Here is a 27,617-nt window from a genome sequence, read left to right as displayed (position 1 = left end):
TACTGGAAGAACTGATAGAGCTGAGAAGTGAACAGGAGAGGAAAGCTTTTGGATATTACCAGCATTCTTCCAGTTCTGCCTCCTAAGTTATCCTTGCCTAGAAGCACTGCAGGTAAGGACCTGCTTTAATTTCATTGTCTCTTAAAAGCATGCAGTTGGATGAAGGGTGTGTATGTCTCATAGCTCCTGAGGCAGTCCAACAGAGGCTAATAATTAAAATAGGTTGTCATCAAAGAAATACAGGCAGTCAAGTGCATCTATCTAAGTGACTATCTACTTCTATTCTATTCTATTCTATTCTATTCTATTCTATTCTATTCTATTCTATTCTATTCTATTCTATTCTATTCTATTCTATTCTATTCTATTCTATTCTATTCTATTCTATTCTATTCTACTAAGTGTCTATCTGTAAGTGGAAGCCACAGCTGTAACAGCTTGAAACAAACCCTAGTCAGTACTTTTCACAGTGATGGGTAGTTTATACAGAACATGTAGAGACAGATTGGAGCTTTGGAAGAAAGGAAGGAATCTGTAAATTTCCACAGCTCAGGAATAGAATGTGACATTTCCCTTCACAAGAAAAATTATCTTCTGGATCCATTCCTTCCAGTATATCAACAACTTTCTCTCAATTACCTTTTAGTTCAAGTGAATAAAAGGCTGCTATCATCCTTTCTGACAAGCCTTTAAAACAGCTTTTTCCAAATAATTTTCAGTAATAACTGTAATTTAAACTCATAAGCACAGAAGTGCTTTAAAATAACTAGGTATTTTTATAGACAAAGTGATGTCATTCTTTCTATCAGTGGCAAGAATATTCCACTCACTCTTTAGTACTTGTTTGCTGATAAGTTGAAAGAGAATTAGAATATTAGCCATTACTTTAATATTAAAAATGAATTATTTTTCTATTCTCTATTAACTTTGACTTTTAGTTTTACAATAACCATATGTGGCCTTTAGTGTATTTGCAGTGTTCTGACAGGACTTGCATGTATTCTTGAGAACAAAACTGGATTCATTCTAAGTACTTCAATCTTCCCAAGATGCAATGAAATAAAATAATAATAATAATAACAAAAGATAACTTCCAAGCAACTACCTTGAAACTTTCTTGGGGAGTTCTTTCTGTGGAAGGCAAGAAATATTTCATAGGTTTCAATGGATGACAAAAATACGCAAAGCAACAGCCTTTCCTTGACTTTGGTTCCAGCCTTAAATCCCTGAGCAATGAGATTACAGTTTTCAGTTCTGCACTTCTTTTCCAGCAGTCACGTGGGCCTGACTAGAGCTGGCTCTCACGTAGGTTCAAGGGTCGGTATTAGGAATGTCTCCACTGACCTGGAACTTCTCTTCCCTCAGTGAGACCAAGCACCACTGCAGGTTCCCTGGGACATGAAGGTTCCTGGGGCCTGGAGCCATCTCACAGGGAGCACAGGGCACAGTGGCTGAAGAGTTCTGCAACATCTGCATTTAGCTTCTGGAGTTCGACATAAAAGCCTGATTCCCTCTTACTTCCTGAAGAGAAATGTGTAGACCAGCTACACGATGGAATAAAATTCTTCTTTGACCTCTGGTGCATCTGCGTGGCTGTTATCCAACTTTCACTCCAGTTGCGATATTCTACTTTTTATTTTTTTCCCTTTAGACCTTCCCCTGTCTAAGATAAGCTTGCATACACAGTGCCTTCTACTTCTGCCAAGGTACACAAAGGGCATGCTTGATTTTCACTGTGGAAAAAAATTAGTTGCAAGGACCTAATGAGTCAGTAAACCTCCTAAAGACTTGGAAGAAAGCCAGACAATTATTTTGCAATTTGGCTTAAATTTGAAATGATTAAAATCAGTGTTTTGTTAATGTAGGTTGTGCTGAAGAGCACCTGTCTGCTCCTGTCAATTAGAAAGATGTACCTGCTTGGAAGTCTTCCTTAATTGATTGGCTGTATTGTCACGTAATGATCCTCTTCAGCACAACATAAAGTTGCTCAGAGTAAGTACTTTTTATAGAGATGAATGACCTATTATAAAATCAGACACTGGGGAGAGAAAGGCAGCTTTAGATGTTGTTTGCTCTCTGTATAAAATAAATGGGTCGTAGAGATGGTATAAACCCTGTAAGTTGTGTTGCTTTCCTGCATTTTTTCCATTGACACTGAGAACAGTGCTTGTTATGCAATGTATCACAGTTCCTGAATTAACTGCAACTGCAGCCCTTCCTGCGGCCTCTATGAACCTGTGAACAGAGTGAGGTGCTTTTGAAACCATACTATTTCTCAGGGTGGAACCCTGTCATCAGCCATCTTCAGACCAAGATTTTAGGCTATAACTCCTGCAGTTTGGCAGCATCGCTGCCTCTGCAGCTCCAGCCCCTCAGTGGTAATTGTAGGGTAATATAATAAGCAGTAAAACAATAATTGACACTTGTATGATTTAGCTTACCAAGTCAGTCACCCTTCAGTTGTTCTTCCTGACTGGGAAAAAAAAGGAAAGGAAGAGAAAAGGGAAAAGGAAGAAGGGAAATGGGAAAAAGGAAAAGGAAACCCTAATTGTGCTGACTCCAAGTTAACAGTTACTTTCTAAGGGAAGAAGCAAACACTGATGTTCATGGGACTGTCAGAGGGTGCCAGAGCACAGCAAACAGTGCTGTTAAAAGTTCAGGCACCACAAACCCTGTGGTACTGCAAAGGAACTTGAAACACTGTCAGGCTAAAATGGTGTGCAAACAAGTGAAGGTTTCCTATGTAAACAGGAAATGTGAATGTGGAATGCTGTAGTGCTCTGTTTGTGTTCTGTATTTAACACATGCAGGTTTTAGCCCCAGCTAAGACAAAAAGAGCTGTCAGGTTAATAAGAATGAAAAGAAATTATCATAGGGGAAGAGATATAAAAACAGTGAACTTTTTACCTCTTCATCTAGCATGGATCACGGCTTAAGAATATTGATTCAGGTGACTGCGGACTATAAAAGATGAGATCTAATCTGCTCATTGTTAAAATGATAATAAGTACCCCGACACAATATTTTTAATACTGCAGCTGTCAGAACCTAGAGCACGTCTGAGGAGGTCAGCACTGAAAGAGGCTCTGTTGTATTTATCTGCGTTGGACTGTGGTTTCCACGTCACTGTTGTGGCTTGCAGAAATGATAATATTGTTATACACAGCAGGGGTGAAGCGTGCTAGATAGGGAACTATTCGGAACAAAAAGATCCTTCTCGAACCAGGGATATTACAGTCCTAGTGGAGGAGAGGTAGTAACAGTAGATATAGATGATTACAGATGATGTAGACACTAACAGATGATGTAGCTGGCACAATGTAAAGGACCAGCCGGATGTTAATGCCTGCAAAGCAGTGAATTTGGCTGAGTAATGCTCACAACAGACTTTAAGGACAAACGAGCTTTACTTTAAGCCTCAGGTATGAAGAACTTTACAGGTGTTTGGGTGTCGGTGGGGAGGATGGATTTCAAAGTGTAAAGAGTAATACAGTTGAGTAATACAGGATAGTTTCCTTGGAAGTGTGGCAGCGTGAGATTCCGAGGCATATGACAAAATAAAGATGACAACATCATGTTTTTCAAGGCCAGAGGAAAGTGTGTTGCAAGTGTCAACAAACAAGATGACAACAATACATGAAACACAGTTGTTGAAGACCATCCCAAACACATAGTTCAGGTGAAAATGACAAGGTCATTCGTTTCTAGAACACGCTCTGAGTAAGTCGAATGGTTCAGAGCAGAGCTCAAGTGCTCTTATGCAAACTCAAGCATTTAGACCTGTGCTGGCTCTGAACAAAGCAAGCCAGAGGGCTCTGTGCCATCCTCTGTAAAGCAGGGATTTTTGCCCAGGCTCAGGGCTGGAAACAAATAAGAACAGATCGGCATTTTTTTTCTCTGAACTGTAGAAACTATTCAGAATCGTGTCTCTAGTAAGGTCAGAGGCAAAGGAATTGCCTCGCTCTGGCCTGTATTTTAAGTAGGCTTCTGGTGCTTACAGAGATGAGAGGATTTAAACTGAAAGAGGGGAGGTTTAAGTTAAATGTTGAAAGGGAATTCTTTACTCAGAGGGCTGTGAGGCCCTGGCACAGCTGCCTAGAGAAGTGGGTGCCTCATTCCTGGAGGCATTCAGGGCCAGGTGGGATCTAATGGGCAGTCTGATCTAATGGTTGGCAATCCTGCTCAGGACAGGGGGACTGGAACTAGATGGTGTTTAAGGAATCTTCCAACCAGAGCCATTCCATGATTCTGTGATTCACAGTGACCCCATGGAGGACGTGAAGGGCAGCAAAGACTCAAGAGTTCAATCACATAGAATTATTGCCAGGAACAAGACAATTACTTCTGATCTGGAAGACATGTCTTCTGGGAAGTGGGAAAGGGCACTCGATGTGTCAGGCCAGGAGGGAAGGAGACAGGACTGCCCTGCCATGAGCTTCCTGCTGAGGGGCATTGGGGGGAGAGGTGTGGTCCCTTCTCCTTGACACCCAGCAGAAGATACCAAGGATGGCTCAGAGCTGCATCAGGGGAGGTTTGGGTTGGACATCAGGAAGAACCTCTTTTCTGACAGGGTGGTTGGACACTGGGATAGCCTTCCTGGAGAGCTGGTTGGTGCCCCCTGCCTGCAGTGTTCCAGAGGCATCTGGGTGATGCTTTTCATGACAGGTTTTATCTGAAGGTCAGCCTTGAGCTGGTCAGGCAGTTGGACTGGCTGATCTCTGTAGGTGTGGACAACACCTGTATGCACAACACTCTGTAAGCACAACACGTGCAGGAGAGGTCTGTGGGGTTACTCAGGCAGACACATCATCCTTTCATTGCCTCACTGACGCTTTGAGAGGTGTTTGATCCTCGCACAAAAAGCACAACAGCTCTAAGAGCTCAGCAGCGGCCGAATCTCTCTTCCTGTGACGAGGCCGCGCTCTTCCACGCGGACCGAACAGAGCGCGACCGAACCGGAACCGGGCGGCGCCGAGCAGAGCCGGGCCGACCCCGCGGCCCACAGGCCCCGCCCCGCACGGCAGAGGCCGACCCGGCGGCGCTGGCGTAGGCGCTGACGCCGCGTCCCGCCTCGGGGCCAGGCCGGGTAGCGGCGGCCGAGGGGCGCCGTTAGCTGCCGGGTCGCCTCGCGGCGGTGGCCCGCTGTAGGCCATGCGGTAGCGGAACGCGACGGGCCCGGCCTCTCGGCGGCCATGGAGCAGCTCCCGGGCGGCCGGCGGCTCCGGCTCGCGTCCTCGCTGGGGCTGGGGCAGCGCTGCTGGGAGGTGACCTTAGACGAGGAGAGGGGGCTGCTGGCCTGGCGCGACCCGCGCCCGCCGCGCCGCGGCGCCGGTGAGTGGAGCTGTGGGAGCGAAGCGCTCCTGGGCCGCGGTGGGGAGGGGGGCGGCGCGGAGCACCTGCCGGGCAGGGCGGCCTGTGTCGGCGCCGGCCTGTGTTCGGCGGGGCGGGCAGGGCAGCGGCTTCGGGGCGGCCCGAGACTGGTGTGACCCTGAGCGCAGCCGGGTCCCGCGGCTTCCTGCCGGCGCGGGGCGCTTTGTTGAGGCGCTTTGTTGAGCCGAGTGTTTCCAGCACGTGTCGGGGGACTTTCCCCTCTCGGGGGCCAGCCGGTGTAACCCGCGGCGTCTGGGGTTCAGAGTCCAGCCGCTGAAGGCAGATGGTTGTTGAAGGAAACGCGGCCCTTTGGAGCCTGGCAGGCGGCGGAGCCTTAGGGCCGGGCCGGGCCGCCCAGAGGCAGAGCAGCTCCGGGGCTGTCTGCGGTGCTGAGCCGGGCCGGGCCGCCGCCTGCCCTGGTACGGAGCCGAGAGCTGTCCGAGGAGCCGTGCACCTGATGTGAGCACCGCTCGCTTTTCAGAGAGCGCTGTTAAGCATCTGGGAAAGTGGCTCTGATAACAAAGGGAGGAACCCGACCTGCAGCTGGATGAAAAAAAAACTCCTGCTTGTTTAATTTCACCCTATTGTTTCTTGTTAATACGTGGCAGCCTGCAGCTTTTGATGTTGCATTAACGTTAATCGCAGTAGGACGTGACGCACTGAGAGAGCTCTAAAAGTGACTTTATTTCATCAACATGACTTAGATATGGCTAAAAAAACACTTCCATGCTGAGGCAGTTTTGTTTTTTCCCAAGTAGTTATACTTGAAGCTGTTTGCTTTCTAAAGGCCTCTGTGGAACAGAAGGTTTAACTTGTGTGCATTCCAGTCCTGGAGGTATTAAATATAGATTGCAATAATGTGCTAACAGAGTTGTTTGTAGTTTCCCATTTCTGGGGTTCCAATAGAGCCGACTTTTAAAAACTGCAAATGAAAGAATTTACTGCCAAAATTAGGTGACAGAATTGTAGGATGACTTCTGAAAATACCTGTGCACCAGTGACGTCAAGTTTCTTTCTACTTTTTAGGTGGCATTTGATCACATTCTTTGACCTCTTGGTTTTTATATAATCGTTACTCCCGTTACTCTTATGTCCCTATTTGCACAATGTGGGGACATCAGAAGATGTTTCGTGTCCTCCTTTTCACAGCAGCTCCTGTTGTGTGGATAAGTGCTGTCACCTTCACTTGAGAGGTGGAGGAATTGAGACAGAGAGGAACTAAATGAGTGGTAGAAGGATTAACTAGAAGGTTGTTGTAGAAGGGTGGGGTGTAGGTACCTCCAGTCCCAGGCTTGAGTACTCCCAAACTTGAGTACTGAAAGAGTTCTTTCCTTATCATGTTCTTTCCTTAAATATTTTCTTGTTGTTTTCTTTTTTTAATCAGAATTTCTTAATTGTGGTTTCTGAAGAAAGAAAAGGCAAAGAGGAGGACTGTATGAACTGGTGTTGCAGTTTACATGACTGCAACTTGGCAGTGTTTTGAGTATGTTTTTTGAACTCCTACTCTTCATAATGATACCATCAAGCTGATACTTTGTTATCGTCCTCTTGCTATTGGGCGTATGCAGTTTGACATAGTCTAATTTTTTATCAGCAGTATTGCTGGGAAGTGGAATTTGACACTGTAGGCGTGCAACTAAATGAATTTTAAACCGTGTAGACAAATAAGTCTTCTAAATCTGCCCAGTTAAGTGATATAAAATGACTCTGGAGGGACTTAGGAGAATTTTGAATCTGAAATACAGAGTTTTAAAGCCTCTTGGGGTAATTGCTCCCACTAGGTAAGGAGGCCCCTGCTTTGTAGAAAGTTTTGTTCAGTTCTGTAAAATCCTTCTAAAAATCCCTTTCTCAAGTTCTTGGTTGACTGATAGGCTACAACAAGTTCAGAGGCAGCTTCATTCCACTCTATGATAACTTGCTTCGGACCATACGTGCCCAACCTATTATTTTATGGTTTTGTTTTTTTAATGCTTTAGTGAAAAAGAAATAAAAAGTTTTGTTAGGTACATTAAATATATTTCATATTTTATATGCAGCCTGACGTAATTCTTCTTAGTGCAGCCCAAGCAAGCCATAATATTGGATGCCCATGCTTTAGACCGTGAAAGAATGCCATGGGGCTTTAAAGCTCTATTATTAGACCTCTGAAGTTTACCAGTACTTCTAAACAAGCTTTCTTGGTGGGCCAAACCAATTATGAGCCTGTCCTGAAGTCATTTCCAGGGAGGATGTCAGAATCCTGGAGGTGGTAGAGGCAGAGTGGGCCATAATAAACGAGGCCCTTTTTGAGGTGGTTTCTGAAGCAGTACTCATTTGGAGATTATTTAGGTGGCAGGCCTGGTTACTGAGTGTGGCTGCTGTCCTGTGCTTACAGGATTTTAAGATATTTAGAATCAGAGGAGAAAAGAGAGAGTGGGAGAAGAAACAGAAATGCTTAAGTGTTCTGGAAGCACAGCTGTGATGTGTGTAGAGAAAATACAATAAATGATGTAACTTCTCTGCTTAGAGCCCTGATTAATTCATGTGTTTTTCTGAGCTCGTGCTTCAGTACTGTGGCAGTTTTCTATTACTGCCATCTTTCTGTTTTTCAGCTTTTTTAAGACCTGGGATGGCTCATTGTGTTCTCTGCAGTTATACTGGAAACATGAGCAGTGTACATGATGGTATATAAATAGGTTTTGTAATATGGAAGGTGGTTAGTTAGAAGCATATAATTTCAGAGGTGTAGCTTGACCAAGATTGGTATCTTTCCTCCATTTAGCGTTCAACTACGTGACTACTGTACAGTATGCCTAAATAGGGACTTAATTATACAGTGTAAGCATTCTGTATTTTTGTTGTTGAGTAGGTAGTCATTGCAGTGAATCAATGTTTAAAAATATCAAATTGGAGCTGCCTATATTATGAGAGTTTGTGGGCTTGCATTTAGTTGTGTGAATTAAAGTGGTTTGGTGCATATTTTGTCAAGGTCTTTGGACCCTCACAGGCAAGGAACGAGAGCTACTAGTTAGAGGTACTGTAGAAGTACTGAAATATGTATTCCTTTCTACATCCAAATGCAGGATCAAATAGGAAGCAAAACAGTCTGTTGTGTTTAGGAAATGGGTAGTTCTAAAAATATCTGGTTTTGCATCTCTGTCCGACATAAAAATATATATTAAAAAAAATTGTTAAAATCTATCCTGTGAAGAAATAAATATTAATTCAGCAATATTACTTTTAAATCTGTCATTGAGAAAGTAATAACAAAAGCGTAATGCATTTATTCAGACCATGGTATGGTTTTTAAACCCTTAACTCCTCAGTATTGTTTACTTTCCTTCCTCCTACTGGACCTTGTTTAGCAGTATCATATTTTCAGGGGCGCTCTTCAGTGCTGAGGTTCCCAATTCTTATTCTCTGGTTGAATTTATGTCAACTCAGTGAAAAGCTTAATCTGAACGTCTTCAAATGCTTCCCATTCACTCCTAGCTATACACCTTTTTTCCTAGGCATCTCTTCGGTACACTGAAGAACGTTCTTCTTCAACCTTGAAGCGCTCGTGCATGAGATTGTAGATCACAAGTTGCTTATGCAAAGCTGCATTGATCAGTTGTTTTTATTGTTCTCTTGTTTCCTTGTGCTGATGGCACGTTCTTCTTTTCCTAAGTAACATAATGAACTTGGTGTGCAGAATTCTGCAGATTATGTATTGTGTGTGTGTGTACTTAATGGAATTTGTAAGTCTTAGCTGAAACAGGGTAATGCCTGGTTCTATGGCATTATAAACACAGAATGAAATTCTTTAGTCACTTTCTTGTTTTGGTTGTTGTTATTGTAAAGTACAGGCAAGAGGGCTATGATCAATCTAGGCCCTGGACTGTATGCTTTTGCTTGTTGTGTGCTCTTAACCTTCATTTTTGTCCTTCAAAATTCTTTTCTCTCAGCCTGTTTTTTCCTGCTTTTCCCTTAAAACAACCTCTTGAGGAAGCCTCAGGGCAAGTTCTAACAAGACCAGTGCCATTCTGATGATGTGGATTGTAGGAAAGACTAAACAGAAACAAGAGAGGTGGGCTTGCTTGGCACCGAGCTCTGCCCAGCATACCTGTAATATGCTGATGTGTCCCTTGTCAAGGTCGTCTTTCCTCACTTGTTCCCAAGTGGCAGTGGGTTGGTAAGGAAATCTGAACCATGCTTGTGTGTTGGTGGTTCCACTGTCTGTAATGAGCAGGTAGGATATGAGGAGTAACAACCCTGGCAGTCGCTTCTTCCAGTGGAACATGCATTATTCAAATACAGATGAATGGTTAATTAACCAGTACATGTTTTTCTACGTACACCTTGTTGCTTTGTTGTTGTTTTGATTGTTTGCTTATTGTTATTCCTTTTAGTTTTTCCTTGTGGGGAAAACATGCAACTTGTTAAGTAGCTTCTTGTTTTAGCACTGAAATATGCTTTTTTCTTTTGCTTTTTTTTCTGTGTAATTATGCTTTGTACCCCTATGTAGAATTTTCACTTATCCTATTCTTTATTAGATACAACTTTCTGTAGTATGTGACCAATATAATCTGATCTGCCTTCTGATGGAGAGCTTTCTTATTGTTTTCTCACCTCTAAGTGAAGAAAAGTTTAAACTTGGGACCAAAAAAAAACTCTTCAGTGTTTGTGCTGTAGCAGCCAGCTGGTTTTCAGTCTGACTGAAAAAAATGGCTTTTGTTTTTAGTCATTATTATTTTTAAGTCAGTCATGTTGATAAAACTGAATGCCAGTACGTGGGGTTGAGCTGATTATTTAGCAGTAAACTAAATGTTGTAATCACGGTTGTTTTTATCTTTTGGCACACTGAGCTAGAATGTTTCATAGAGAATTTGGCCTGTGGATGATGCAGGACCCAGAGAACCTGTTCTTTGAGGAGAGGCTGAGAAAACTGGGCTTGATCAGCCTGGAGAAAAGAAGTCTCAGAGGGATTTCATCAATATATATAAATACCTGAGGGGAAGGTTAAAGAAAATGGAGCGAGGCTTTTTGTGTTAGAGGCCTTGTGCCAGGACAAGAGGCCATGGGCACAAACTGGAACACAGGAGACACTGTTTAAACACGAGGCAGCACTTCAGCATTGTGTGGGTGGCTGAGCACTGGCACAGCTGCCCAGGGGCTGTGGATCTCCTCCTTGGAGATCTCCAGAAGCTGCCATGCCTTGGCCCTGGGCACCCTGCTGGGTGGGGTTTGGCAAGAGAGACACAGAGGTTATTGCCAGCCTCAGTCATGCTGTGATTTGTACTGATACAAATTCTTGAGCTCCATTCAAACACAAAAGCTTAGATTTCATAAGTAGGGAATTTCTGAATAACCTCTATTGGTTGCATATTCTCCAAGCCCTTCAGAGGAGTGGCTTTTGATCTGTTTGTATGTTTGGAAAGCTTTCACTTCTTCCTTTTTTTTTTTTTATTTTATTTCATTTTATTTTGTTAATACATAAAATGCCTAATAGAGCAATAAGTTCTCTTGCTACTCCTAGCATAAAAGCTAAAAAGTATTCAGTATATCATGCTTGTATAATTTCTGTCTGTCAATAGAATATGACAATATGCAACTATTGAGAAGAGCTGCTGACAGGAGAAAAAAAAAAACAACCAAATTAGTAAGTAGCAAATGAGTTGCAGTCACCAATGTGAAGAGGTCATGAAAAATCTTTTTTAATTTTACATTCCTTACTACCAACATGGCACTTCTTCAAATTAGCAAGAAATATAGGAAATGTAGAGTAGAATACAATAATGAAACCATTGCTCGTTTTTGTCTTGTATCTCTTAATATCTAAATCTATATTGCTATATGAGAAAGTGTATTATAATTCTCTAAAGATCGCATATTATATACAAGTTGCAGATGACACCAAGCTGGCAGGAATTGTTGATCTGCTTGAGGGTAGGAAGGCTCTGCGGAGTTGGTGATCTGGACAGGCTGGATCGCTGGGCTGAAGCCAATGGGATGAGGTTCAATAAGACCAAGTGCCAGGTACCTGCACTTTGGCCACAGCAACCCCAGGCAACACTACAGGCTTGGAGTAGAGTGGCTGGAAGACAGTGTGGAAGAAATGGACCTGAAGGTGTTGATTGATGCTCAGCTGCACATGAGTCAGCAGTGTGCCCAGGTGATCAAGAAGGCCAATGGCACCCTGTATTGTATCAGAAATAGTGTTGCCAGCAGGAGCTGGGAAGTGATCACCCCCCTGTACTCTGCACTGGTGAGGTCACAACTCGAGTACTGTGTTCAGTTTTGGGCCCCTCACTGCAAGAAAGACATTGAGGCTCTGGAGCGTGTTCAGAGAAGGGCAGTTGAGCTGTGAGGAGTCTGGAACACAAGACCTATGAGTGACTGAGGTAACTGAGTTAATTTAGTTTGGAGAAGAAGAAGCTTGGGGAGACTTTATAGCTCTCTGCAACTACCTGAAGGGAGGTTGTGGTGATGTGGGAGTCAATCTCTTCTCCCATGTAACTAGCAATAGGAGGAGAGGGAATGGCCTCAAGTTACAACAGGGGTGATTCAGATTGTAGGTTTTTCCTAACAGCTTCTCCAAAAGAGTGGTTAGATGCTGGCACAGGCTGCCCGGGGAGGTGGTGGTGTCACTGTCCCTGGAAGAGTTCAAGAAGCATTGAGATGGAACACCGAAGAACATGGTTTAGTGGGAAATACTGACGATATGTGAGCAATTCAACTGGATGATCTTGGAGGTCTTTTCCAACCATAGTGACCCTATGATTCTGTATACATTTGTATGTATACAGGCTGCCTAGGGAGGTGGTGGAATCTCCTTCTCTGGAGATATTCAAGACCTGCCTGGACGCCTACCTGTGTGATGCGGTGTAGGGAGGATGCTTTGGCAGGGGGGTTGGACTCGATGATCTCTAGAGGTCCCTTCCAGCCCCTACAATTCTGTGATTCTGTATGCTGCTTGCTTGGACATAAATATACATCATTTTCAGATCCACTTCAATATTGTGGTTTTGTTTTTTTTTAAAGTTAAAATAAAGGCTGGGAAATTTGAAAGTGGTAATGAAAATGAGACTAACTCCTCTGTTTGACAGGACTCAGGGAGACTGAGAATGTATTGAGAGCATCAGAGAGGGGGAAAAAAAGTTGTGGGTGGAGGAAATTCTTTCATAAGTAAAAGAGGTCTTTAGAAGCACTGTCTTTCAGAATTCATGTTGATAAAAGGGAAATACATTTAACAGTACATAAACATAACACTTCGAATTTGCTTCTTAGGAGATCTGAAAGTTGTAAAGTCTGTTGGGATGTAAAGATGTAAGAATTCATATGAATGCCCTTCTTTCATAAGCCATCTACTTACTTGAGAATGGCAAATAGCCTTTGTAGTCTTTGCTACTAGATACGGTTGCGTGTTCTTAGCAATAACTTGTGCTGTTGGTTGTCACATACCTGGGTTAGTGGTCATTGAAGGGGCAGTTTCCTTGCTCTCTGAAAGCAGCGTTACTGGATTTTGGCTTCATGTGAAAAGCATTTTTATATTGAGAATATCTACCTTTCACAGAAATTGTGGACATTTTAAATATTGAGATAGTTCATAGGTGGTTATGGATGATGCGCTTTGAGTAAATACAAGAGGAAATTGGAACTACTCAGCAGATTTCGACTTAGACTCTTGAATGTGTTTAAGAATGGGTTGCTCTGAGTGTATGACTGTATGTGTATAGGAATAATCATTCTGGTGCTGTTTTAAGATGTACATGTGTAAAACCTTGTGTTCATACAGATAACTGTTTTGTACCAACCTCGGAGATCATTGCTGTAGAAGAAACTGAACTGAACAAGAAGCAGCGTAGCACTGGCAAATGGCAAAAGATGGCAAAGCCCCATGCTTTCACCGGTAAGGCACAGAGCAGCTCGGGAGACACACGCTGATTATTTTGTTGGAGATCTCGTAGGACAGATGGGAAAGGAATCTTCAGAATGAGTACTGTCATATTTTTAACAGAATAGATGTATATAAGATATAAGACATTGTGAAGTGCTAGCTAACGTGTTGTATTTCCGCTGCTAGATAGATCTGCAGTAGAACAATCAAAAGGAAATCAAAAGGCTGAAAAAACGACCCCTACATGTTTGGGGCTTTTGTTTTGTTTTTCTCTTTTTTAATTATCCCTTACTGTCAGAATGTGTGCATACAAATGTTGTTTGTGTTACTGATGGTGATTTTAAAGTGCCAAGAAAATGTTCAGGCTGTTTTGGGGAAACAGTGCTGCAGAGCTGGGACAAATGGGATTGCTCACACAGCAGAGGTTTGTTTTATAGACTGCTTTCTTTGCATTCAGTCCTTCAGTATTACTGTTTGGTGATGCTGTAGATGGAAAAGGAAGGTCACTTATGTTCTCATCAACCTGGTTCAAAATGCACCAGAAGATTTAAACTTTTTTCTACTATTACTGTTGTTTTTTTTTAAACTACTTTTTCTCAAATTTCAGCTTTACGAAATTAAATTCGCCCTGTTCTCTTGGCTACATGGGAGCCGATGTATATGCCAAACCCTTGTAGGCTTGTGGCCATTTATATCAGGTTGACAGTGCAGACTTGAGTATAGCTTAAAAAAACAGCGTATGCTTAGTGAACTTGTGACCATCTTGTGTATCAGTTTATGGAGAATGGATTGCATTTGGCATTTGAGTATCTGCTATGAGGTAACGTAAGGACCTGGAGCAGATATTTTCACTTATTTTTTCAATTTTATCTTTTATGCTCTGAATCCTTTCATTTGCAGAAATGTGTACTGAGAATTGAAGACCACTTCTTTCAGAGGTGTGTTTGAAATGCATTTGCCATTTCACAGAACAGTCTCATTGTGTCTCCTCTTATTGATTTATTGATTGATTTATTTATTTTCTATAGTTTATTATGTGAAAAAAGCCCGAAATCACCGCTGGCGGTGCAGAGATGTGACGTTTTGGTGTGCTGATGAGTACTTGTGTAACCAGTGGATACAGGCACTGAAAGAATTACTTGAAATGCAGAGTAAGTTCAACTGAAGCACCATCATTTGCAGCACAATTTTACGGACATGTGTGTCAATTAAGATTATTTTGAGATCTTTGGTATCTTTTTGAACGTTTGAGGCTAGCTTCTGCTCAGGAAGTAAGTGAGGTGGGAATTGAAATGTCTCATTTCTCTTGTTATTGCTTCGCATCATGCATATTTTCTAAGCTGTACTAAATGTGTGTTTTACTCTCATCAGTCAGGACTAAAATGTCTTGCACCTTTTCCCTGGATGGATGTATTTATTTATTTATTTATTTCGAAGTAGAGACACATTGGAAACTTAGGAGAAATTTTAAATATTTTAATTTTGAGAAAGAGCAAGTTTAGTTTTAGAAGCTTGGGGTACTCTGGAGATCCCAGGACAAGTATTGTAGTAATTATTACACTTGTGGGTAACTTTTTCCATCTCATATATCTACTCTAAGTCTTTGCCAACGCATGAGGGCTGCTCCAAAAATAATGTCTCCTGTTTTATTGTGTTGGCAGATGTTGGTGGTATGGCAATAGAGGTTGAATCTTTCCACCAGCATTTTTTACGTGTTGTTGCTGTGTGACAGATGGCAGCAGAGGGGCAGTCTGACAAAATGGCATCTGACATAGAAGTACATATGAAGCAAAGCTGTGTCACTGAATTCCTCTATGCAAAAAAAGAAAACAAAACAGCCCATCTGCTGACATTCGTCTACACTTGCTGAACATTTGTGGAGATCATCAAGTAGATGTGAGGCAGTAGGTGGTGTGTGTTAGCGCTGGTGACAGCATTCTGGATGGGCATGCAGATTTTTGAGTGTGACATACTTTGTCACTGATGAGAATGCATAGCAAATGGTGGTTACTGCACTGAAAAACAGTATTGTCTAGCTGAGAATTTCCTTTATCAAATAGTGTTATTGTTCTCTTTGTTCTAATAAACAGGAGGCATTACTTTCAGAACGATGTATTTATCTTTTGTGGAAAGAGTTCTGAGTAATAATTTCTGAAACTTTTGGACATTTACTTTTTGGAAGGCTGAGTGTAGTTTAGCAGGACTTACCTGTGTCAGAGGCACCTCTATACCTGTCAGGAATTAGTAAGAAGGAAACAACTCCACAACAGAAGGCAAGCCAGGGATAACGGTAGCACAGTCTCAACTACTGTGTCTGAGCAGGATGAAGGATAGCAACAGGTCCTGTCTACAACCTGGACAACACAAAGTGATGCTGTCCATCCAAGGGGCCAGACAGAAGCAGCAGGAGGTGGATTGGAGACAGGTCTGGAGGAAAGATACCTACAACATAGGTCTGAGTTCCATTTGAAAGTCAGAGAAGAGACTGGAGAGAGACAGGTACACCTAAAATGTGATTCAGGTGGGGACTTAAAGTTCAGAGTCCAGAAGGAGATCATCAACAAAAAATGTTTGTTTGCACAGGCATTGAATACATGCTTCTTACTAATGATTTTCTTTTGCATGTGTTCCATGTGGGGCCTGTCTTCCAATAAAGTAATTTGAGAAATGGATTTTGTGCGCTTACTGATTGGATCTGTGAGATGTATGGCCTGGTCCATTATCTCCATCTGAATAAAAATGTTTTTTCTATTAGTAACTTTCAGAAAAGGTGATATTCTCAGTAAAAATACTGCTTTGAGCCTTTGGTAACTTTAAACCATCCAAACAGTCTAGCTTTATTTAGCTGGATTTATTATGTAAGTGTATTGATCTAATACTTGTTAAAAATAAAAGTTTAGAACATTATCTGAGGAAGTACAAATGTTCTAACAAATAATTGTGTTCTATACTAGAGTGTAGACCAAAGCAGTTGCTTGTGTATATTAATCCATATGGAGGAAAACGACAAGGGAAGAGGATTTATGAACAGAAAGTTGCTCCACTCTTCAGTTTGGCTTCTATTTCTGCTGATGTTGTTGGTGAGTAAAGAATGTTTTAATACCTTAATAAACACTATATAGATTTTAAAGCATCTCTGTGTAGCTTAATTTGGTACTACTGAATCTCTCCATTTATTAAATACTTTTTTAGCTTTACTGTTTAAAAGCTATTGTTCACTTGCACAGTTTTTAGTGCAATATTTTTTACGTTTACCCTGTTTTATCAATTCTTTCCTCAGCATAAAATTCTTTGAAGCATGGCTTATGGGCAAGTTGATTTTATGGTCATACTGGCAATAGAGTTATCCTTATTAATAAATTAATAACAATCTTAACAAATGCATATACCTTTTTATAACAATATTTTATTTTATAACATTAATTTTTAAGTGTATATTTTTTCATTTCTTCATAGTAACTGAACATGCTAACCATGCTAAGGACAACTTATTTGAAGTTAATATTAGTAAATATGATGGGTAAGTAACTTCATTTGATTTTTTTTTTTTTTCTTTAGTGAGCTGATATATATTATGTAATGTGTTCTCGTCTCTAACTCAAAATAGCATTAATTGATTATGCATTTTTTGCTGCTGATCAAAGATCCAGGATGTGTTCTTTTCCACAGTAGGATGTGCACATTTAGGAGTATCAAAGGAATACTGCACCGTTTCAGTTAGCATGTTCAACACATCATTATATTTCACTCAAATATATTGTTTGCATGAGGCTGTTGTGCAGATCATTGTAAGATTACTTTTGCTGATCCAGAAACTGAGCATTCTGTGGCAGCCTGGAAGGCATCATGAAGTGTTTTGTAGTACAGATGACTTTGACACATACACGAGTCCAAAAAATTGCTTTAGTGGCATCTTGACTACGTGTAAAACCACTCTTGCCAAGTGCAAATAACTGTCAGGTTATTTAGCTTTATATTTTTCACCTGATTTTGTTCTGTTTGTGAAGTTACTGGTTTAGAAGAAGACCAAGCTGAACAGTAAAGTTGCATGCTGTTATTATGTCTGCTGTAGAAGCAAAATATTTTAGTAAATAAACTAGTCATTTCAGTTCTGTTTCATGACGTGAAATTAGTTATATAGTGATAAAATGTATGCAGAACCTATGTAAATGAGCTCATATCTATAGTATTTTAAAGTTATGTCTTCCTATGCTTGGAGGCAGGTGCTTTTAAGCTGGTAAATTATGAAAATAAAAAATCTTTTATCTCTTCAGAGTATTCTTGCAGATCTGCATGCATGGTTGTAAATCAAGGAAGTACGTGATGATGGCAAGATGTTACAGTTAAAAACTAAATTCAGATTGAACTCCTTGACTTCAAAGCAATTTTCTGGACCTGCTTTAAAATGAAGTGCTTTTTTGTGTTACTTTTTTTTGTCGTACTAACACTTTCCTTAATATTGCAAACATTCAGAGAAAGTACCTTAGAAAAAAATAGTTAAAAATGATAACTTTTCATCTGACTTAAGTATATAAAGTATATGGTACTGAAGGTTGATGCAATTCCAGTACAGAATTGGGAAGAAAATTAAGCCAGTCAATGTCTAGAATTGGTTATTGTAAGAAGAGGTTCCCAAAATGGTAATCGTTCTGTCCTGCAGGGTTTGTCAGCAGCTATCTAAACTATCTACTCTCATGTGAGAATCTAGAATCTATAACTGGTCTTGTTAGTTTAAAGGGGAGGACTGTATCTCTACTGCAGTGTTATAGTCTTTACTAAACTAAATCTATAAAGGTAATGTATTGAGAAGTAGTTCGGCATGAAAGTTCTAATGCTTTATGTTGATGTAAATTCCTATTGATAATATATGCGTTGTTGCTAGTTGTGCATGTTTATGTTCTCATTAAGGCCACTTACCATTTCATCAGAAAAATCAAGGTGAATATTTTTAGGAAGTACATGAAAATAAATTATTAAACAAATTTTGAGACTTCTAAGGAAAGGAGGAAGGCGATAAGTGATGTTGTAATTTCAAGTGCAAAGACAAGCAGAGGGAATCTTTGCCTCTCTAAAAAGACTGCTAACTCTCTAAGATAAAAACAAACAAGCAGAAACCCACATAACAAGTGCTATTGAATCTTACCATGCACTGTATCTGTATTGAACTGCTATAGTTGGATGTTCTAAGAAGTTTAGGAGTAAGAGCAAATAAGCAGTAGTCTGAAGCTTAAGAATATGACATTGAGGTGTGTAGCTCCAGACAGCAGTGGTTCTACCATCTTGGGCTATATAGCAAAATTAAAAGGAGAATGAGCTTTCCCTGTTCCAAAGTTAGCTTCTAGAATGTGATAGAATCTCTTCCCAGCAACTTGTTTTTATTGCCGGTGTCACTGATTGTAGTGCTACTTGAAACATTTTTTTCACATATTCAAACAATGCCTAGCGTATACTTTTTCTTAAAGGATTTCTGAATCTCTCTTTGATTGTTCCAGTTTAGATCTTGTTTTGGTGGGGATTGCTTTTGCTTTCTTTAATGTGACTGAGATAAAAAAAATTGGCCGGAGCAGTGCATGTTTTTATGATCTTTTGACTCTTCCATTCCCAGAGTAAGCCTCAGTGGCATCCTGGGAACCGCCAGCCGTATTTCTAAGCCTGACTTTTGGTCATCATACACAGAGGTGTTTCTATGGTGGACAATGATGTTAGGAAGCAATTCTTCTGCTCATGCTACTTTTTAAACAACAGATCGTGTGATTAACTGGAAAAGTAAAAAAAAACCAAAACCATCATGTAAATGTGTGTTTATCTTCAAGTTCAGTTGACTCTTTTCACATGCAGGAAAAGGCTTTTTGGATTCCTATATCCAATGGTAGTTCACCTGTCCCCACAGACCACTTCTGTTAAGTGATTATTCCTTCATTGAGTGATAAGATTCTTCATTCAGTCTCTTCCAGATTCTCTATTTAGGAAAGATATGCTTGAATTTCTTGGAACTCAGTGAAGATTCCTAATGATAATTGCTTCCTTGCCTTCTGAGTGTCTATGCTTCAGGCATATTGTTTAAACCTTTTATATGTGTTTTCTGTTTGTTCTTCCCATTTCTCCTAATACAGATTTCCTGTGTTGTTCTAATAGCTTAGTGGTAGAGTGGCTTCCCCTTGAAGATGGTTACTTAAAGTACCATGCATGCATTAACACAGTACAGGTTCTTGTAGATTGTTATGTAGAACGACTACAGCATGCTGTAGTGCAAATAATGACTGTGTTTAGAATAAATCTGATATGGGTAAGGATGATAATGGAACAAGCCTATACAAAATTGTTTCTTTTTTTTTTTTTTCTAGTTTTTGACTTAGTTCACAGAGTGGTTGAGGTTGGAAGGGATGATAGACCATTTAAGACTCATTCATTTCATGGGTTTGCTACTCAGGTCCTTTAGCATAGCTACGTGGGTCACTCTGAAAGTAATGCCTCCTATTTCTTTCCATGGAAACTAAAACAGCTACAAAGAGCATGCTAACATTATTAGCTACAAAACACTGTTTTTTCAATGTAGTCACCATTATCTGTGTTTTCACCAGTAATGCCTGCATACAAATAAAAATAAATGTTTTAGGGCTGTCCCTAGTTTGGCTTGTGTTTCATTGCTGAAACATATCAGTCCACTCACTGTGCCAACATCCACTGTTTGTTCTCCACATATGTTCGGCAGGCGAAGGTGAATGTCAATTGGAGTCATTTTTTCCACATAGAGGAATTCAGTGACACACCTTTGCTTCATATGCACTTGTGTGTCAGACACTATTCTGTGAGACTGCTCCTCTGCTGCTGCTTGTCACACAGCAACAAAACGTAATGGAATACTGGGGGAGAGGTTCAGACCCTATTGCCATACCATCAACATCCACTTCTGAGGTCACGGGCCAGCATAACAAAATAGGAAACATTAATTTTAGATCAGCCCTTATAGTTGATGGATATCTTAACAAGTGAAATGCTAGTCCAATAGAAAAAGAAATCCAAAATGGAAGAAGCACTCAAGGAAAGGTCTCTCTTAGAGTAGTCCTGCATTAAGTACCTTCATACACGTGTCTCACACGTTGATGATCTGATGTTTGCAATGAGTTTGATCGTGCTAATTTTGTCTATGTGATTTATTTATTTTTTTCAACTGTCACTATTTACCCTCAGTAGGAATACAAGTTCGTATTATTCATCACTGAATCTGCATATACTGTTTGTTACATAAAGAACACTATTAGCACAGCATAGACCTTAAACTGATGTGGAAACTTTTGCCTCCTTCCTCTTAGAGGCTACTAAGAAAGATGAGACAGGTTTCTGAAGCTGAGAAGTAAAGTAGCTAAGCTTTGAAAAGATAAATTCATTACGAAAGTGAGAAACAAAAACCCTTTTCTCCCTTCTGTCAGTCTCTTAGGTCTTGACTTAGAGATGGGCTGTATTTTATAAGACTATCTTCTCCATTCGTGGAATAATAAATGACTGGTTTCTCAGAATTCCCTTATGCTGAATAAACAGTAATAAGTAAATCTAAATCATCAGCTCTTAAATACTAAACCAGCTAACTTGTCCAGTGGGATATGTGCTCACTCTGCAATATCTACTGCTGACTATATGGAAGAGTAAGTGTTAGTTTTTGCATTGGAAATGATTGCTGTGGAAAATAGTAAATGTTCCGTATCATATACGCGTAAGTTTCGATTTGTCACATCTCCATTCAAAAAGTATTTGAATTCCTGTCTCTTGAACTCCAAAATCATAAACAGTCTTTAACCAGAGTGGGCGTTTTATTATTGTGCATGAAATGTATACTGCTGTAAAATAGTTCTTTACTTCCTAGCATTTGCTTGGGTGTGAACTGCGCTGAGCTTTAGCACACTGAGGTTCTGTGTAGCTGCTGCACCAACTCTGACTTGAATTAATTAAAAACCAAAGTTTTGCTTCTGGTGACATTTAGAACTCTGCTTTGTTATGAGTGGTTATTTAGACATACGTGACTTCTGTCTGTCTGAACTAGTAGCATGGTCAAAAGAGCATGCAAGCATGTGCTTTTCTGTTTCTGACCTTCATGTAATGTGTATCCCTATTAAATGTGCAGTGTCGAGTCACTTCTGTCTGCATCTACAAATACTAACTTACCTTTCCTTTTTTGTAAAGGTACCTAATTGCTGTTTTGCTTATTTCAGAAGCTATGTGTACAGTCTTCTTCAGTGTTTTCTTTGTACGGTTATTTTCCACTGATATCCCTCTGTCTTCATACAGCAACAGAGGATAGAGAGGGTTTTTTAGGTTGCATTTTGACATTTTTCAAACATTACAGAACTGTCCAGGTGCATTTGTAGTTGTGTAGCTTGAATTTTTTTTTCTGCTATTTGTTTAATGCCAAGTTGACTGTGAGTTATTGTAGTCTGTATAAGCGAATGAGGAGAATACAACTATTTTGATGTGCATTGCATGCCCTAAGTAGAACATTTGCCGTGCTGTTTATTGACTGTTAGTGTGCATTCTAATTTGTGTTTCCTGGCAGTGTTGTTTGTGTTGGTGGGGACGGCATGTTCAGTGAAGTGATGCATGGTCTCATTGGAAGAATGCAGAAGGACTCTGGCATAGACCAAAATAATCCCAAAGCACCGTTAGCCCAGTGCAATATAAGGATTGGCATAATTCCTGCTGGTAAGAAGGGGTTAACTTTCAGATTACTTCTTTGATTTCTAATTGAAATTTTTTTCTTATTCATAACTTCTCAAAATTAGAACTAAGCTTGAGAAATAAGCAATGGTATTACATAAAAGCACCAAAATGAAGTCTTAAATGTGCAGTTCTGGAGAAAATTATTGTTTCTTCCTTGCTCTTTTAATTTGTCTTATTTTATGTTAATACAAGATAAGATGTTGATAGTAATGCTTTTGCTCATCTGAACATGCTAATGAGTTAACTTTATTGAACGGAGACTTACCTGAAGGAAAAAAACATAGTTTTCCAGTTCCTTGTGCTCCACAAGCTTAATTAGAATTGCAGTGAGAGCCTCCTGGTCTTCTGACAGCAGTTTGAATCTGGAGGGGTTTTTTTTCTTCTCCACCTTGGTTGTTACCACAGAATGCATTCACCTACTGTAGCTGAGGAACAAACAGTCCCCGGGATCCAGGCAGAGTTGCGCTTTCTGCCCTGACTACTCTTTTAGAAGTGCAAGGAGCTGTAACTTCACAATTCAACCACGTTTTCAGGCAATCCTGACTGCTGTCATTGAAAGGCATTTGTGAAAACTGTCATTATTCACTTTTTTTAATTGAATGTGATCTTCATTGATCACAGTAACTCTTTGGATCAATCTAAGTAGAGTGACCCATACGTTGTCTCACTCCTCCAATTTGCAGGATACCTTCAGAAGGCCACTTGTATGACAGTGCCACCCAAAATTATATTAATTCTTGCAGCTGTTCAGTGGCGTCTGCAATTTCAAGGACTGTATGAAAAGACAAGTGCACTTTTCAGTGCCATTGGTATGCTGTTCTCTTTTCCTTGCCAGACACTTGAGATCTGAATTAAAGAACTGAGATGTGAAATAAATGTTACGAGTGTCTGGCTAGAACTAAAACATGGACTTTATGAGAAAATTTAACATCAGCAATAAAAGTACATCAGGTGAAATAGAATATTTCTACCCTCAGGCATTAGGTGACTCGTTTATGTGCCTTGTATCTTTGTGAAGAATGCATCTAAACCTAAATGTCTGAATTGTTGCTTGAAAGAAGGTTAACTTATATTAGCCATACAATAAGGATCAGTTACCTGCAGGTTGTAATGTGAAATTGCTATTGTTTTGTATTTTTTCATTCCTGTTTTTAGCTAATATGTTAGAAGTTCTGTGTAGGACTTGCTATGTATAGGCATACTTTGATCATATTTGTTGAAGCTTAGTATTCAAATCAGATGTAAATTAAAACAGTTGAATGTGAAGTGCTCCACCCTTCGTTTCCCTTACTCAGTTTTGTTTATTAGATAAGAGGTTTTTGCTTACATGATCTGGTTGCAGAAAAATTTGGTTCTTGGTGATAGTAGTGACAAGAAGTAGGCGTTTAGAAAAAAGAGAACATCATTGTTGAAAGCTATTTCTTTGCCCATAGGAAAAGGAAACAAACTAGAAGCATCATAAAACTGAAATATTAACCTTGCTTTTTAAATGCTTTTTTGATGTGTTTTTTTTGGTTTTTTTTTTTTTTCCAATTGCAACCAAAAAGTATGAGCTTCACTGAGGCTTTAGTATTGCTAACATGTATCAAGTTATCCTCTCTTCTGTGCTTTAGTGCTTCTGTGAATATTGTCCCGTGTTGCAGCTTTTTACTGTTCGAATGCACGCTACATGCTGTTTTCCTGAGCTAACCAGAGGTACAGCCGTGCAGTCAGTACTGAGGCTCAAACATTTTCAAGTCGTTATTCTTTATAGTGGTGTGTATAGTGGGAACCTGAAGTTCTGTTATCAGGTTTTTGGATTTTAGAAGCGCTGAAGATAATTCATGTCTTGATCTGTTTGTATCTTGTGTGATATTTAAAATGCTTCATTGATGAAAATATGAGGAAATTGTTACAGGAATATGAATTTGGTCTGTTTATCAAACTCATTAGCACACATTGCTATTATAGAGACCTGAAATTGTGTATGAAATAACCAAGGCTGTGCATTGCGGTGTGCTTGGGAAGGCAGCATGATTTCTTTTTTTTCCAGCTTCTGGTGAAGCTGTCTTTGGTGCTGCCTATGAGACTGTTGGGAGGCAGTGTGCTTTACTTGATGTGATGGAGCCCTGAGCATGTATTGACTCCAGCAGATCTTTTAGTTCCCAAAGAAAGTAGAGTTTATTCCCAGATAAATGAAATCCTTAAATAGAAGTAGTTGTATTTCTTCAGTGGTTTGTTTGTTTGTTTGTTTGTTTGTTTAGCTAAACTGACAGCCCTAAAATAAAACGTGAAAAGCAGCAATGCAGTGCAAATCATAGAGGAAAGCTTCATCCATAGCACTTTTTCAGCTCATTACAACATTTTCTTTAAACCTTAAGAACATGTCAGTGAATACTGAAGACGAAGGTTACCTAGAGATTAAGTTCTAAAGTCTAGTTTATTTTGTGTAGTTTATTCAGTGCTGACAGGAGCCTGGGGTAAGGTGACAGCATCTCAGTAGTGCTGCTGTATTAACATGGCACAGTGCTGTGCTTTTGTTGTGTAAAGGCTGCCTGTATTGAAACTAGCACTCAATTCAGCAGACTTGATCTTTGCTCAGAGACTGTCAATTAATTGAAGGTTTGAAACTACAAATGGAACAAATGTTAAAGTGTTTTAATGCAAAATCTCTCTGATGTTTTTTTTGAGGAATTAGCTTTATTTTGCAGGCAGAATCCCATTCTCCATGTCTTCTTAAAATTTAATAGCTCTTGCGAGGCATTTATTTCTGAAGAAAGCCTTTGCTTGGCCCTTCTAGGGTTGCTGGCAGTAGACTATTCCAACTCCTTTATGTGTCTTTTGTATAAGAAAACAATAAAGCTGTTGTATATTTTCTTGCATGTTTTTATGAAATAACTTGTATTTTAATTTACATGAATGAAGGCTCCTATTCAAATAGCTTTTTTAACTTCAGAATTTCTATATTAGTTGCAGCCATTCTTTAGATCTGCCAGTTGACTGTATTTCCTGTTGGAAGTGCTCAGAAGATGTAGCAACCAGACAGTTCCACACTGTGGTGTGGTAACTAAAAGGCAGTGCACCTACAGAAACTTCTCTTATAGTTACTATTTCCTGCTAGTGCCAGCTAGCCTTAAAGCAAATTCAGCTGTGCTTTTTCACTGTATCCAGGGTGATTGATAGTATGCCTATGTAAAACTTAAAACCAGAGAGAACCTTTTATATTTTAAATGTGACATTGAGGTTTTGTCCAGATGTTTTGCTATTAAAATTATACACTCTAGAGTAAGCCAGAGTAATTCATATATATATATATATATATATATATATATATATAGTGTGTGTGTGTGTGTATATATATATATATATTTAACTAAACTTGATATAGAGGGAGACAAAGCCATCAACTGCTGTTGGAAGATCCTCTAGTAAAAGAGAAGTGATCAGATTAAATACCCTTGTCATCTCAGCGGGTAAAAAAATCTTGCTGCACTCTGTGCTATGGCATAATATTAATGCAGTTTTACTCCTTATGGAAGCTGATGGCCTACCCTGGGAACAGAGGAAAAATCTTCCAAGTGCTAGGGAGGATTGTGCAACATGCAGAAACAAAGTGTTAATTGCTGTCACAATTGAGGCTTCTAGCATATCCAGTTCCTTCTTGTTTTTGCTTCATTCAAACTGATGACCTAATGTCTAGGATTGAAGCATATATGCTGAATGTAATAAGCATATCGATGTGTAACTGTGGAAAGTAATGCTAAACACTGCTTAAAAGGCTTCTTACGTGAAAAATGGTGGGGGATTAATGCACAAGTTCCTAAAGGAGATAGAAATGAACTCATGGTGTGTGGCTGGATCCCTACACCACTGCCTGCTAGGCTGTAACATTTTTTTTTAAAGATTTCCAGTGCATCCACAGCCTTCCCTGTTATAATGTTTGTAATATTTAATGATCTTTGCAGTTTAGTTAGCAACTCATTTCAGGGTTGAATACATTCAATTTGGAAGCTGAAGTCCAGTGTTTTATGTTGCACCTTTGTAATTCTAAATCAGTTATACTTGTGGAAATGACAGAGCTAAATGCTACATTGAACATGCTCGGTCCGCTGTGAGGACAAGTCAGGCGAGATTATTTTCATCTTTAAATTTGCCATTATTGTTATTTTTGTTGTGCTGTGGTACTTAACTTCTGCTGAAGTGATTATCTACCAAAAATAAAACAAACAGACAAAATTCTCTGTAGGTGATTCTCTTTAAGCCAGCCTGTCATTCCGGAGATGTGAAACTGATTTCTTGGTTTCTGGATGCCCAAATCATTCATGGCTCCCAGCAGCAGTAACTTTGTCTGCTTACTTTTGATCATGTCAGGTCCTTGTCAGAAAAGCTACCTCTGGGTATTTCAAAACACCAAGCCACTCAACCAGGAATACGCAGCTACTCTGCCATTAAAGTGATTCACTTAAGATTTTATTATTAGGCTGACTTTAAAAATATATCTATATTTACAAAAATAACAAAAACTTGCAGGAATCACATCTTAATTTTTAATCTGCTTCTTTGCAGTGCAAGACTGTTACCTTGCTAATTTTTCTTTGAGAATCTTGCAAATGCTGTATAAGTGCCTTCCTCATGACTGGTTTGTTGGGCATCTTACATGAAGCAATGTTAACAAGCACTGAGTGTTTCTGTTTTGTTATTAAATTCATTACTCATCCCAGGGTCAACATCTCACTTCTGTCATGTGCTTGGTTTAGTACTGCAGTCAAAGTCTTCCAGTTCTTTGGCATTTGTTAACATTTCTGTCAAGGAAAGTGGCAAAATGAATAGTCATAGCCCCAACTGTGTGTTTTGTCTTGAGAAAATTAGTGGTAAATTAGTAGTCTTTATCATTTTTCAAAAGATTAGTTTGAACACTTTTCTCTCATTTACTTCAGCGGTTAATTGTTGATTTTTATCCACAGAATCTTATGCCATGAGTTCTTTTGTATGAGTAAGAATGCCATGCTTTTTCTCATTGCTGTGGTAGTTCTTTGACTGATCTAAAGCTTGTCAAGTGGTATCTGAGCACCTTGAATGAGGGAAGGTTTGTCAGGGAAAGTTCTGTGAGAGTGGTGAGGTGCTGGAATGGGCTGCCCAGAGAGGCTGTGGGTGCCCCATCCTTGGAGGTGTTCAAGGCCAGGTTGGATGGGGCCCTGGGCAGCCTGGTCTAGTATTAAATGTGAAGATTGGCAGCCCTGCCTGTGGCAGAGGGGTTGGAGATTCATGATCCCTGAGGTCCCTTCCATCCCAAGCCATTTTATGATTCACCTGTCAGACAGTTTGTCTACTCACAACTGTTGCACAATATTTTCATGCACACACAGTGGAAAGGGGCTGTCTGGTTATAGATCTGGTTATTTAACTGTACTGCATTTTCTGTAATGCAGACCCTTACTTTTTCTGCTTTACCAAAAATGTTATATGGAGAGTATAAGTTACAAGCTGTCTTAACTAAATAAATATATATTAATCACTTCTTACAGTTAACTAAAAGTTAACTTGGTTCATTTTTATATCATTAATGTATTAATTTTTTTTAAAAATTGTAGAGGGATAGAACATAGAATATGCCTATATAGCAGTTGTGTGGCTATATAATAAATCCTCCTAATAAATCTTCTGGGGAAAATGGATTAATGAGACATACATGGTATGT

General features: G+C 39.8%; 1 protein-coding gene across 2 annotated transcripts in view; it reads left to right on the top strand.

Moving 5' to 3' along the window:
• The first annotated feature begins 5,026 nt into the window (after positions 1–5,026).
• Positions 5,027–27,617, top strand: part of CERK (ceramide kinase) — a 42,232-nt gene continuing 19,641 nt past the window's right edge. For both annotated transcript variants that reach the window (XM_072361565.1, XM_072361564.1), the window contains exons 1-6: positions 5,027–5,331; positions 13,127–13,240; positions 14,257–14,379; positions 16,183–16,308; positions 16,685–16,748; positions 21,777–21,922. In XM_072361565.1, coding sequence (XP_072217666.1) covers positions 5,193–5,331; positions 13,127–13,240; positions 14,257–14,379; positions 16,183–16,308; positions 16,685–16,748; positions 21,777–21,922 — 712 coding nt within the window. In that variant the 5' untranslated portion in view covers positions 5,027–5,192. The remainder of the gene's footprint in view (positions 5,332–13,126; positions 13,241–14,256; positions 14,380–16,182; positions 16,309–16,684; positions 16,749–21,776; positions 21,923–27,617) is intronic.

The sequence above is a fragment of the Excalfactoria chinensis genome, chromosome 1 (genome assembly GCF_039878825.1).
Source record: "Excalfactoria chinensis isolate bCotChi1 chromosome 1, bCotChi1.hap2, whole genome shotgun sequence".
NCBI classification, from domain to species: Eukaryota; Metazoa; Chordata; class Aves; order Galliformes; family Phasianidae; genus Excalfactoria; species Excalfactoria chinensis.
Note: the sequence above shows the minus strand (reverse complement) of the source record. Positions and strands in the feature narration are given on the sequence as shown.